Source organism: Podarcis tiliguerta (genome assembly GCF_965153285.1).
Source record: "Podarcis tiliguerta genome assembly, chromosome: 1".
Taxonomy (NCBI): Eukaryota; Metazoa; Chordata; class Lepidosauria; order Squamata; family Lacertidae; genus Podarcis; species Podarcis tiliguerta.
This window is the reverse complement of record NC_139534.1, coordinates 95,125,515-95,138,410: the sequence shown is the minus strand read 5'-3', so window position 1 is coordinate 95,138,410 and position 12,896 is coordinate 95,125,515. Positions and strand designations below refer to the sequence as shown.

Here is a 12,896-nt window from a genome sequence, read left to right as displayed (position 1 = left end):
TGCTTGGTCCTGCCATGTCCTTTTGACAGGTGCCAGGGATGTGCCAGAGCGAAGCATCTTTGCCCCGTGCATCCCTTTCAAAAACGTAAGGCAGCTGGTGGTGGGTGGGTGCAGGATGGTGGGCTGAATCGGCCTGGCCAGGTGGGGGGGGCGTCACACATGTGATAATATGCATGTGCGACGGGCCCTCCAATGTTGGTCGCAACTTGACACTGCTGGTGCCTAAACAAGTGACATTAACTATGTGTCACTTAATTTTGAGCCAACTTGGTTATATTTTAGGTTGGGAAACTGGGGTGAGGGGGGCTTTTGAATGGGCAGGTGACACATTTTGAAAAAAAATATTTCATACTGTTTCAAATATACCCTGTAGCTTTCCCTACTTAGAGCCTTCAATCAGTGATTCAAACAAGAGCAAACATTTCTGTTAGCGCATGATCCTCATGGATTACTACACTTCAGAAGGTATAATGCTATTACCCTTGTCAAAGAAAACATTTCAGCTAACATGCTATCTGCTCTCTTTGCCATCAGCTTTTGAGTTTACAAGTGTGCTATGAATAAATGTCCATTTGCACAACATACAGATAAATGGCAAGGCTGTATTATTTAAAAAATGTATTTCTATGGAAAATATTCTGAAAGAGGTATGCAAACAATAGCATTTTCAAAAACTCTTTCCTATCTGTGTAGCTTTCAGGAGAACTACACTTGATTAACGAACAATCCCAATAGACTTTTAGCTTGATTCTTCTTGGCTCTACTGAAACACAGGGAAGACCTGGATTGGGGATTTTGAAATAACAAAAGTAATGAAAGTACTATGATAAGGTTCCCCATGTCCAATTGTCACGAGCCCTGCAAAGCTATTGGGCTTGGACTTGGGTTGGCAAGCCCTGATAGATGAGGAGGAAGAAATTGGGGGTGGGGGTGGGCTTAAGGGTGGGAACTGGGATTGGAGAAGGGGGCTCTCTCTGTTGAGGCTCAACTTTAGCCACTTTGGAAGAGAAAGCTGGGATGCTGGCTCCTCCTCTTCCTGACCTCCTGGCAGCGCAGAGAATCTCAGTGGCAGCTGGGGAGGGCAACCCAAGTGGTGAGGCAACTCTGGAGGTGGCAGTGACTCATCAGGAGCTTGGACAGTATATTTTGCTGGCTGACAAGTAGCAGCAAATTATGGTTTGCTAAAAATGGAAAGTGTGGGAGGGTTCAGGGAAAGCGAGATTCTAAGCCATGGTTTGAGGCAACTCTGGAGAGGAAACATGTGAAGGGGTTCATTAATCTAAACTTACCCTTCATTGTATGAAGAAGATAAGAAGAAGAGTTTGGATTTGATATCCCGCTTTATCACTACCCGAAGGAGTCTCAGAGCGGCTAACAATCTCCTTTCCCTTCCTCCCCCACAACAAACACTCTGTGAGGTGAGTGAGGCTGAGAGACTTCAGAGAAGTGTGACTGGCCCAAGGTCACCCAGCAGCTGCATGTGGAGGAGCGGAGAGGCGAACCCGGTTCACCAGATTACGAGTCCACCATTCTTAACCACTACACCACACTGGCTCTCATGAGTGGAGCTTAAGACAGTAGTGGATGGAACCAGAGCCAAAAGAGGGTGATGCCACCCATTTCTCTCTCTCTGACACCCCCTTTTCTTCTTCCCAGGAGTGGACATTGCATGGCGTGGTACCAAGGCACTGCCCTCTCACCCATGATATTGCTATTGCTTATCTCAGCCGTGATATTGCTATTGCTTTAACACTTTGTCAAAGCCCACCCAGTGCTCCCACTGGGGCACCCACAGAGCCCTGACCTCGCTGCTGCCCTGTCCCATCCCAGTAGGTGGCAGTGATGCCACTGTTGGGGAGGATGGTGGCGCCACATCGCCCCTCTGACCCTGCTCTCTCTTTTTCCTCCCTGCCAGCTGGCAGCCAGGAGAGAGACGGATTGCGATTGCCAGTGGTCCGAACTGGTCACTTGCAGAAGGTTTTTGAAATTCAGCTGAGGGCCACAAAAGAATACAGCCCCAGGGGCCGCGGGTTGCCCACCCCGTTCTAATCTTCTAAATGAAAAATGTATGCATGTTACCATTTTTAAACAAATGTGTTGTTCTGAGACTCACAGAAATGTAGCCAATCTATCACTGAGCTAAACCTTGCAGGTATTTTGTATTTTCTCACATGGCTCTCATGTTCCCTGACAGGATGATGAAGTAGTGCTTCAGTGCGTTGCCAACATCCACAAAGAGCAGCGCAAGTTCTGCCTGGCAGCTGAGGGGCTCGGGAACCGCTTGTGCTTTTTGGAACCAACTTCAGAAGCAAAAGTAAGGCTCCCTTCTGCAATGGTGTTTTTTTTTGTTTTTTTTTAAGTTAGTGTAATTGATGGTCATTAATTTACAAATGCTATTAAGAAATTTAATTGTGCTTCCTATAATAGATGATATACTGTATATATAGAATGCAAAATTTGCTGATTCACCAAGTTTTGCTGAATTGTATATATTCTCAAGTTGATATATTCTCAAGTTGAGGTTCCACTTGTTCCTGGCTTTCAGCCAGCGAGGCGTTTGCTGCCAACCACTTTGTGATTCAAGGACCATCCACCCGCTTGGGGATAAGAAAGATACATGGGCACAGTATATTAGGTTAATGGGCTAAAAAAAGGCCACAACTTTATTGATTACAGCATGTGAGAGGTATTGGCTTAGGCACTGGATAAAACAACAGAGCGTGACTCCACCCCCTCAGGGAGGGGCGAGTCTAACAAGGGTTAACCACCAGTGGGAGGAGCCTGTTGATGCAAATACAACTGAAAGCTCCCCCTGATGTCACTGGGGGTTGTGCCATGGCCCTAGCCACCAACAAGGGCGTCGGACAGGATCCACGACCGCCATATTCCTTTACTAGAATACCCATAAAGTGGAGGGGTAGGTGATGGCCACACCCTGCTCTCCAATACACAAATATATTCCAATGCCTAACCACCAACACCTAAAAGTTGTGACAATTTGCTACGAGGTAGGTGAAAAACCAAGAGGCTGGTGGCAATTTGCCAGATGGATAAAAATTCCTACCAGGCCCCTTGGACAACCAATGCGACCAACCACAGGTCCATAGCAATGTCAAGAACCAAGCAATGAACTAAAGGGAGGGTGGGTGGTTGATCAGACAAAAACCAGCAGTGGAATGAAAGAGAAGTGCTGCCATGGCTGCATTTGAGCGGCTAAACCCCACCCCCAAGCCTCCACCTGATTGGTTGTCTACCTGGGGCGTGGCGTGGCAGCCAGGCCAGCTGGGCAGGGGCTGGAACTCCCCCTGCCAAAGCAGGAAATGGCTCCTGCTCACAATTCCTCCCCTCTGTAAGGAGGAGAGGCTTTGCAATTCAAGGTTTGAAACTCTGCATATTGGACTGCATGGCCCACCTGAGTGTGGAACAGTGGGGAGCTCAGATTGAGTCTAGTCAGTGAGTACAGTTTTCGTCACTATTTTGAAGCTTATAGCAACTGAGGAAAAATAATATTACAACATTTCTGTGAGTCATGTGTTTATTACTCCCATTTTACAGATTGGGAATGGGAGGTGGGAGATGGAGGCTTATCTGAGTCAACTTTCTGATCAGGAACTTTATGTGCATTCCCCAGGTCAGGCTGGTCAGAGCTCAGAACAGGGCTGTTGCTTGAGCAACGAAGCAGCTACGATTGGGAGGCTATATAGGAGCTTGAGGTTCCACTTGTTCCTGGCTTTCAGCCAGCCTCTTATATAGGCAGGTGTGTTTCTGTGTGTTTCACCTTTCTCTAAAATAGCCTCAAGTGCAGCTAGATAGACATTTGACCACAGTCTTGAACCTCCTGCTTGGCTTGCTGTTTCCTCTGCCTCTTTGACCACAGAAGGGTCTGAGAGCTGGCCAGGAAACCAGGCAGCGGTTGTGGGGTATGAGGAATCTCAGGTTTGATACACACACAGTGGAAGTTGCTCCCACTACCAATCACCATAAAGCTGACATTCATGCAATTGATTTAAAGTTTGCATGCCCAGATCTTCTGTGATACAAGTGTATGCATTCTTTGTGTGTGAGTGGGAGTTTATGATATTCTGGTCTGTGCACATGTGGCAGTTCCAGACACTTTAGGCATATTCAAAATCTAGTAATAACAATAATTGTATATAGCCCTTCATCCCTAGATCTCAGGGTGGTTCACAATCTAAAAATACAAGATAAAAAACACAAAACACATAACAAAAACAAGACCCAAAACAAACCAGAACACCCCTCCCCCCACTTAAACTTCCGGTAGTACACAGCACGCCTTCTGTAAAAAATAATAAAAAATAAATAAATAAAAATAAAACCATTTTTTCCACCAGTAAACAACTCTGTCAATCTAGCTACAAATAGCAGGTTACTGTCTAGTTTTGGTACAAAGAGTGCTTTTACAGTTTTACCCAAGCGTTCCAAATGAACTGGGCCTTTAGACTGAATTTGCTGTTTCGTGCTGCCAGCTAGAGATACTGCTGCCCTTTCAGTCTTGGACATGGACAGAAACATATTCTTATCAAAACACAGGTGTTACATCACTCTGCTGTCTATAATCCCGCTCCTGGCTGCTATTGCTTACTTTTGCAATCATCACCTGCTTACATGTTGTCTGCTGAAACTGGTTCTTGTTTTGAATGCCTTCAGCTTGTGTCTTTTGCCCCTGTCACTTCTTCACTCCTGGAGAGTTACGTTTCAGATGTGTCTCCCATTCACAGTTGAAGCATCCGTGGACATGTAAAGCTCTGGAATATGGCTTTGCTGTCACATTCCCTGTAGATTCTGGCTGCATCCTCTGGGAAGAAATGTATTTCCAGTTCTGCCTTTTCTCCCACTCCACAAGTAGTCTGTTGGTCACAGATCCCACAAAAAGTTGATCCTCTGGCATAGCTTCAATTGTCCCATCACAACTGTTACTTAGCAGTGACAGAATAATACAACGTTTTGCCACAGGGTTAAATTCCATTCCCCACTGACTCAGCTCACTGAAGAGACCTCCAGTTCTTTGAAGATGCAATGGCAGAGAATCTCCAGGATTTAGGCTTGCCCTGTACAACTTCCATGTCAAGTACACCTTGCTGCCAGCCGTTGCATGGAGTTAAAAGTTATGCAAAGCTGTCCATATTGCCTTCACACTGTCTGAGCCTCTAATTAGTGCCAATTGACTTCCACTCCCAGTGTGATAGTGGCTTGCACCTTCTCTCCTTTTAGAGTCCAGTTGCCCTTAAGAGAAGGGGGTAATCTATCTACAATCCTTCTCTTTTGAGCAACATCTGCATCTTGAAGCTCCAATTTGAGTAATTCCTTTCTGACAGCTGTTCCAACCACAGCCCAGTTGTGATACTCTGCGCCATCCTGCATTAGCTCTGCAGACACATCACAGCCGCTCATCTCTCTGGAATCCATCAAGGAAAACTTACTGCTTCAATTTCAGCCTGTGTCTCTGCTGGTGCCCAGCCAGACAGCTGCCAATTTACCGCTTGCTGGGCTCTGGTAGTTGTCTCCTTAAGCTGTTTGGAATCTCAGGTGGGATACCCACACAGTGGCAGTTGTTCCCACTACCAGTCAGCAGATAGTTTACTGTTGCAGAAGATAAGGCTCAGTAAAGCAGTTCTGGGAATAGATATACAGATACAGATACAGATATATACAAAATATCTCTGTTGCTCTAAATAAGTTCAGCGAGTCAAGATGTAACACTGGACAAGTAACCCTGTCAGGCTAGTTGATTAACCAACAGACAGATTAACTACAGACTAACAAACTACTGAACTGACACGCATTAATCCCAAATATAATCAGGGCACTGGGCTGTTACCATAGTAACTGGCTTGGCTGACCATGCACCTGTGATTAATTCATCCATGGGGTGATTTATGCTCCTGAAGGAAATTAACCCCTTCTCAAGTTCAGTTACTCCAGCTTTCTTGGGACAGGGATTCCTGGGTCCAATAGCTTTTCAGAGTCAGTGCAGTGTGGAAATTTTGTTGAGGGATTATTCCTGTTACTCCTCAGAAAAGCTCCAGATCTGGGCAGGGCTAAACACTGTGATCTATCCAATGGATCTCTTTTTTTATTTACTGAAGTATTCTGTTTCATAAATATTTGCCTTAAACATGTTATTGATAGAAGTTTGCTAACAAACTTTCTATTGCTTTGGCATTTCGCTTTCTTGTCTGCTGAACTGCTTCTGCCAGAGACACCATCTCCTTTTAGTTATTGACATAAAGTGTAGCTTTAGTGAAGGCTGACTCAGTGAATAAGTAATGCAGCAGCAAGCTAATTGAATGTGTCTAAGACAGTGGATGAGAAACTGAGAAGATGAGGGGGATGAGGAAAATCTGCAACAAGAACAAAAAAAAGGCATGAGTGAATTAATGGAAATGCTATAGTGCAGGTTCTAGAAAGATGAGGCAGGGAAGAATGAGGATACCAAAATCATTCAATTCCCAGCTGCACCTATGAGCCTACTTGGGCCAAGGGAGATGGAAGTGGTAGCAAGTTGAGGCAAGAGCAAGCAGAGGAATAAACAGGTGGGCAACTAGAGCAAGGGTGACTATCTACTGACTCAGTGATTAGTTGCAAGACTGCCCTGAAGGTTTTTGGCATATAGAAGTCTTCTCCAACCTGATGCCCACCAGATGTTTTGGACTGCATCTCCTATCACAATAATAATAATAATAATAATAATAATAATAATAATAATAATAATTTATTATTTGTACCCCGCCCATCTGGCTGGGTTTCCCCAGCCACTCTGGGCGGCTTCCAACAAAGATGAAAAATACACTAAAATGTCACATATTAAAAACTTCCCTGAACAGGGTTGCCTTCAGATGTCTTCTGAATGTCAGGTAGTTGTTTATCACTTTGACATCTGATGGGAGGGTGTTCCACAGGGCGGGTGCCACTACCGAGAAGGCCCTCTGTCTGGTTCCCTGTAACTTGGCCTCTCGCAGTGAGGGAACCACCAGAAGGCCCTCGGCGCTGGACCTCAGTGTCTGGGCAGAACGATGGGGGTGGAGACGCTCCTTCAGATATACTGGACCGAGGCCGTTTAGGGCTTTAAAGGTCAGCACCAACACTTTGAATTGTGCTCGGAAACGTACTGGGAGCCAATGTAGGTCTTTCAAGACCGGTGTTATATGGTCTCGGCGGTCTCACCAGCAGCCAGCCTGATCACTGGTAGCCAGGAATGATGAGAGTTGTAGTCCAAAACTTATGGAGGGAACCAGGTTAGGATAAGACTGGTATATAGAATATAAGGATTTTGTTAGATGCTTTGGGGTGATAGGATATGAACTCATAAAGATATGGAGCTTCTGTGCCTTTAAGAACCTTGGTTTTCTTGCACCAGTTCAGCTGAGGCTCAAAGAGATGCTGAGCCCTTGCCCAGGGTAGAAATAACCCAAGAAATAATCAATAGCAGAGAACAGTGTTAATCTAGAGGCCAAGTGGAACTCTTCAGGACCAAAGCCATGTTTCTGACAGGAGTCAGAGCCTATCTAAGTAAGATCTTAAGTACTGGATTAGATCAGATAACTGTGTAGGCTCTGTCCTTCACATGTGAGCTGGAAGGATCTTTAAGGCACCTTGCACTTCAATGCTTTTAGGAGGCCTCTGTACATCTTCTCTTCTCTCAGGTAAGGTTTATGGAGGCTTAAGAGGCCTTGGATGAGTGGTGTCCTACTGCAAAATAGGATATTTAATGGCTTCAAAATGATCAATGAGCTGGATTAACTCAACTAAGAGGAAAGGTAACATGGCAGATGTAAAGGGGGACATGATAGAGCTTTTCATAATAAAGCATGGTATAGAGGAGGTGAATTTTGTCCCTGTCTACTAATACTGGATCTAGGGACCATCCAATGAAGCCCAATAGTGGCAGTTTCATGACAGGGGAAAGAGGCACACAGCACATACTTAACGTGGAATTTGCTAACACAAGATGTGGTGATGACCACCATCTTGGAAGGCTTTAAAAATGGGATAAGAAAATTGATAGAAGATAAGATGATCAATGGCTACTAGTCATGAATGGCTGTATATTACCCTCAGTATTTGAGACTGTAAGCCTCTGAATGCCAGCTGCTGAAGAGCATGTGCTGGAAAGGGCTATTGTGCTTAAGTTCTGCTTTTGAGCTTCTCACAGTCATCTGGTTGGTTTTTGTCAAAAGAGAATGCTGGACTAGATAGGGCTTTGTTCTGATCCAAGAGGGCTTTTCTTGTGAGAACAAAACCCTGGGGTTTGTGTTCAGTTATTATTAATAATAATAAATAATAATAAATTTAGAAATCCAATCTACTTTCTTAGAACAACCTGTAGATTTCTCTTCCTTACATCACTCTTTGAACAGAGTTAAGGGACATGGGACCCACAAAGGCAGGTTCCTATACCTCAGAGTTGCTGTCATGACCGTAGGGCAGGAAAAGACCTAGGCAGCCTCTGTTATTCTGTCACGATGTAACTCCCATCCAGCTGTTCACCCTTGTTCCCCTACCTGATGAAATGGAAAAATTCACATTATTTAAATAGAAATTGCCATTAAGAAGTTGGCAACTGTGACTCATTATTAAAATAAGAGTCGCTGCTCCGCCTGCATGAGAAAGGAAAGCTACATCAAAAGAAAGTGACAGACTGTGGCATAACCACCTATTCCCGAATGACAGATTTATGCTTGAATTTTGCATGACTGAAATGAATTTTAATAATTAATTGCACTGTTCTGCTAGCTTAGAGAATTGTGAGGTCTGGGTAACCACTAACTGTTTTATAAATGCTGGACATCGAAAGGCCATGAGGCTTGTTTTTTTGTTGTTTACTGACAAATAATTATCTTCAGTTTATTTTACCCCACTTAAATTGCTTGGCTGACTTCTACCAGAACAGTGGAAAGTGTCCATCTATAAGATTTGGATATTTCAAGTTGCCTGTAAACACAGCACAAGTTGGACCAAGGATGTGTCATGATGGGGGCTTAGTATTGGAAATGGGTAATTCAGAAACCACAAAAAGGTCACTGACAACAGGCCACTCACAATAGGATTTTTTTACTTTAACTTACCAGCTTTTTTCTAGAAAGGGAGGGTGGCAGTCACCATCAACAGAAGCCCTGCTCAGTGTAAGTTGTGCTTGCACAATGGGATTCCGCCTCTTCCTCCCCTGCACCCTCCATGCCTTCTCCAGATCTGCTCCAGAGGATTGGGGGAACACCTAGAACAGATTTGGGGATGCAAGGAGAGAATTTTTCGTTGTGCAAGGAGAAATCATTGTGCTAATGAAATGTTCGTGTTAACACTATGTTGAAAACAAACCATAACATAACTTTTATTGTAGCAGCACCCTTTCTCTCTGCAAAATGGCATGGAAGAAACATTCTTACTAGGAGGAAACCTTTGCCATAAACCATCATTTTCTCTCTATATCAGAATTTAATGCATTTTATTAACTTATAAAATCCATTTAAATAGATTAAAATACCAACCCCAATGGTAAAAATAAATAAATAAATAGTTTTTAGTCATTCTGTTGAGTGCTAACGTAGTGAATCAATATATCTGCTCCTCAACAGTTTTGTGCCAGTACTTTTTATAGTTTGGAGTGGTGGTTTCGGCTTGGCTAACATAAACTGTATCTGAAGTCAAAAAGTTAGGAGACTTGTAGTTCCAGGAATCGATTGAATGGTATTCAAGCATAATCTAGACGCAGCAGTGCTTTCTTTAAAAGAAGAAGAAGATTACTGCAGAATTTAGCAGAAATGTATAAAATATAATCACATTTATTGTATTGGAATCAGACAGAACATGCTATATAGGTGCCTATTTCTATGTACTGCCACTGGAATATAGACAGTGGGATCTGTGTTCACAAAGCCTGTCAAGAGGCTGTAAAAATAGGATGACTGGAAATCCTATGGGCTTAGCCTTAGCATTGTACTAAGTTCCTGCAGCATCAACTAGACTGAAGATTAGTTTACATATGCATGCATATCGCTTGATATTTTTTATCATGATTATTCAAGAGTGGGTAACTGGCAGCTGGATGTATGACAGTTGGACTCCCTTCTGTGATTGGCATCCAGGTGGTGAGTTTCTAACATCTACTTGCTCCAGCCGTAAGGTATTGTAGATCACAGGAGACAGAGGCATCCACCAACACTCTCCTGGGGGCCAGCATTACCATTGATTCTGGGAGGGGGGCACATAGGGAATTGAGTACACAACATCTCCAACTCCCATTGTGTCTGAGATGAGCCATAAATAGCTGTGAATCAGGAGCTGGGAGTCAAGAATCAGGAGCCAGACACCTGTGATTGCAGCTACTCCAAAGAGAAACCGCAGTCTGAACAGGACGTTTCTCCAGGTGAGGGAGCAACTGACCAACCTGAGAGTTGGCTTGCAACAATATAAATTGTGGGTTCCCCTGTCTTTGAAAATCTGAAATCTATCTGTTACCAGGTCTGTTTCCTGAATCCCATGTCATTATAATAACCTAACCTCTAGGGGTGCCATGTATAGCTCTGGTGGCAGTGACCAAGTAGTAATGATTTATTTGCTAAGCAGAATCAAGAAGCCTAACCACTACAGCAGCATTTCACTATAATGCTGCTCTCCTTTTTTTCCATTCCCCACCACCCAGGGCCGTCTTAAGCATACCCGGCCCTGTGCTGCAAAGATCCCTCCGGTGCCCCACTCCCCATTTCCCAGAGTTGTTGACCTTTTCTCAAGCCTCTGCGGGGACCGCTCTCCTCTCGAGGGGCTTGGGAAGGAAGCTGCACGTCCGCCAGCCGTATGGTTGATGGGGCGCAGCTGGCAGGTGTGCAGGAGGGAAAGGGGAGGTCACCGGCAAAGCCACGCAGCTCCCCGCGCCCCTGAGAGGCTGGCGCCCTGGCACAATGCGCCAGTAAGCCCAATGGGAAAGACGTCTCTGCCACCACCACCACCACCACCACACAGACTGTAGTCACAAGGCTAGAGTAACAAACCCTCCTGCATAGCCTATGCTGAGAAAGATGGAATTGTCATTGTGCTGATCTACAACAATTTGTAAAATATATTGTGGTATACTTGTTCATTTATCACATACGACAATGTATTTTTGTATTTTGTATTGAGGAAGATAGGATTGGTTTGGAGAACTCCGGCATAAGCCTACACAGATTTACTTAGAAGTAAGTTCCATTGAGTTCCATGATTGTAGCCTTTTTACACTCCGCTGGAAATGGTTGGTAATAAGTATGTAAGTTATATAACAGACTGTGAAGAGAAAAAGGGTGTGACGTCCTGTGACCCAAATCTACAGTCTGTAATTGTTTCATTGCCTGTTTATACATAAAAAATACTGTGCCTTCACCCAACCTAGGCCTCAAGGTGTGAGAATGAGATAAAGAAAATAATTTTATAACTAAAATAGAATCTGCCAGCGTGGTGCATACTTGTCTTGTGTCTTCAAATGCCTGAGAAAACTTTGTCTCTCCTTATTACAGTCTGAGAATCCGAGAGAAAATGCAAATGAAATTCTAATTAAGATAATAAGCAGAAATCACAACTTAGTAAAACTGTGCTCATATTGCTGAAGTTTTCTAATACACTAATGGCTTCAATCAAATCAAGCATTATCTGCACACAGTAGCTGCTTATTCATTTTTAGCAGCTCTTGCTAATTTTAATGGCCATAACAGAGCCTCATCAAAGCCCTTTAAAGTCACGTTGATTTCTATGACAAAGTTATGGGTGCACACAATTAACTCTTTCTTACTAAAATTAGTGGGATGGAAAGAGCTTAGCTCAATTTTGCCTGTACTTTTGGAGCTGGAGCTGTAGTCCTTCTGCTCTTTACGTGGATAGCATATAATTAATTAATCTGCCAAATGTACTGTCTTCTATCTTGTTTGTTCACAACCTGAAGAAATTTCCCTGGTGGTTTTAAAGAATAATTACTATGCATTCATGGAACTTTGCAACGGTGCTCATTGCCTCATTTTCTGAACCTGCAAAGTACAGCTGCTGTTTTGTTCTTAGTGTTCATTAGATTGATAGAAGCGAAGATGTGAATACAATTTTTATGGTCTTCAAACTTCTAATATGCCAGAAGCTGACTTTCAGTAAAACAGCTGTAATGCTGCATTTTGTTCTGTCTGGGTTACTTTGTTGCCTCACCTATCTATGAAGATTAATGAGAGAACTATATCGCTGCAATTAGAATGTGTTCTACATTTCACTAGTTGATGAATGTAAACCATTTTCTTCATTGCTCTATTGGGCTCTGCAGCTTGGTGGCTGCCCAGTATTTCAATAGTAGAATACAACTGCACTATTTACCACACTAATAACAAGAACTGGCCTTCCAATGTATTTCTGAAGTAAGATTGGTTGCCTGCGGCAATTGCCAGATGTGACTCTTTTCAACACTGGAACCTGCATGACCAGGGCACAGAAATGTAATCTGGAAGGCAAATTTGATGCAGTATTTAGTAGTCTGCCGCTAAAAGCCATGAAAAAATTATTATACCTAAAATATTTCTAAGATGTGCCTGTGTGACGTTCTTTGAAACTTTTTCTACAAAGGAGATTCCACACCCTCTGTGGGGAGCTTCCTTCATTGCTGAACTCCTCTTTGAAGTAGGAGTCCACCCTCCTTACCTAAATATCTTGTTGCGTGCCATCCCAGTCTCCGAGTTGTGCAAGACACCCGGTGTTCACTACCTACTCCCAACCAGTCTGACAAAGACTGCGCAAGCTCAACTGCTGCAGAATGCTGAATATCTGGCTAGTTGGGAGATCCTGGGAAATGGAGGGGAAGAAATGGAACAGAATATCCTGGAAGAGGAAGAGCTTGCTGGCTGGAACCCTGAAGAGGAACACTTGCTATA

At 43.7% G+C, this 12,896-nt stretch overlaps 1 protein-coding gene across 1 annotated transcript in view; it reads left to right on the top strand.

Moving 5' to 3' along the window:
• RYR3 (ryanodine receptor 3) overlaps positions 1–12,896 on the top strand; it is a 255,484-nt gene that overhangs the window by 41,093 nt on the left and 201,495 nt on the right. The window contains exon 2 of the mRNA XM_083449419.1: positions 2,195–2,314. Within this exon, the coding sequence (XP_083305545.1) occupies positions 2,195–2,314 (120 nt within the window). The remainder of the gene's footprint in view (positions 1–2,194; positions 2,315–12,896) is intronic.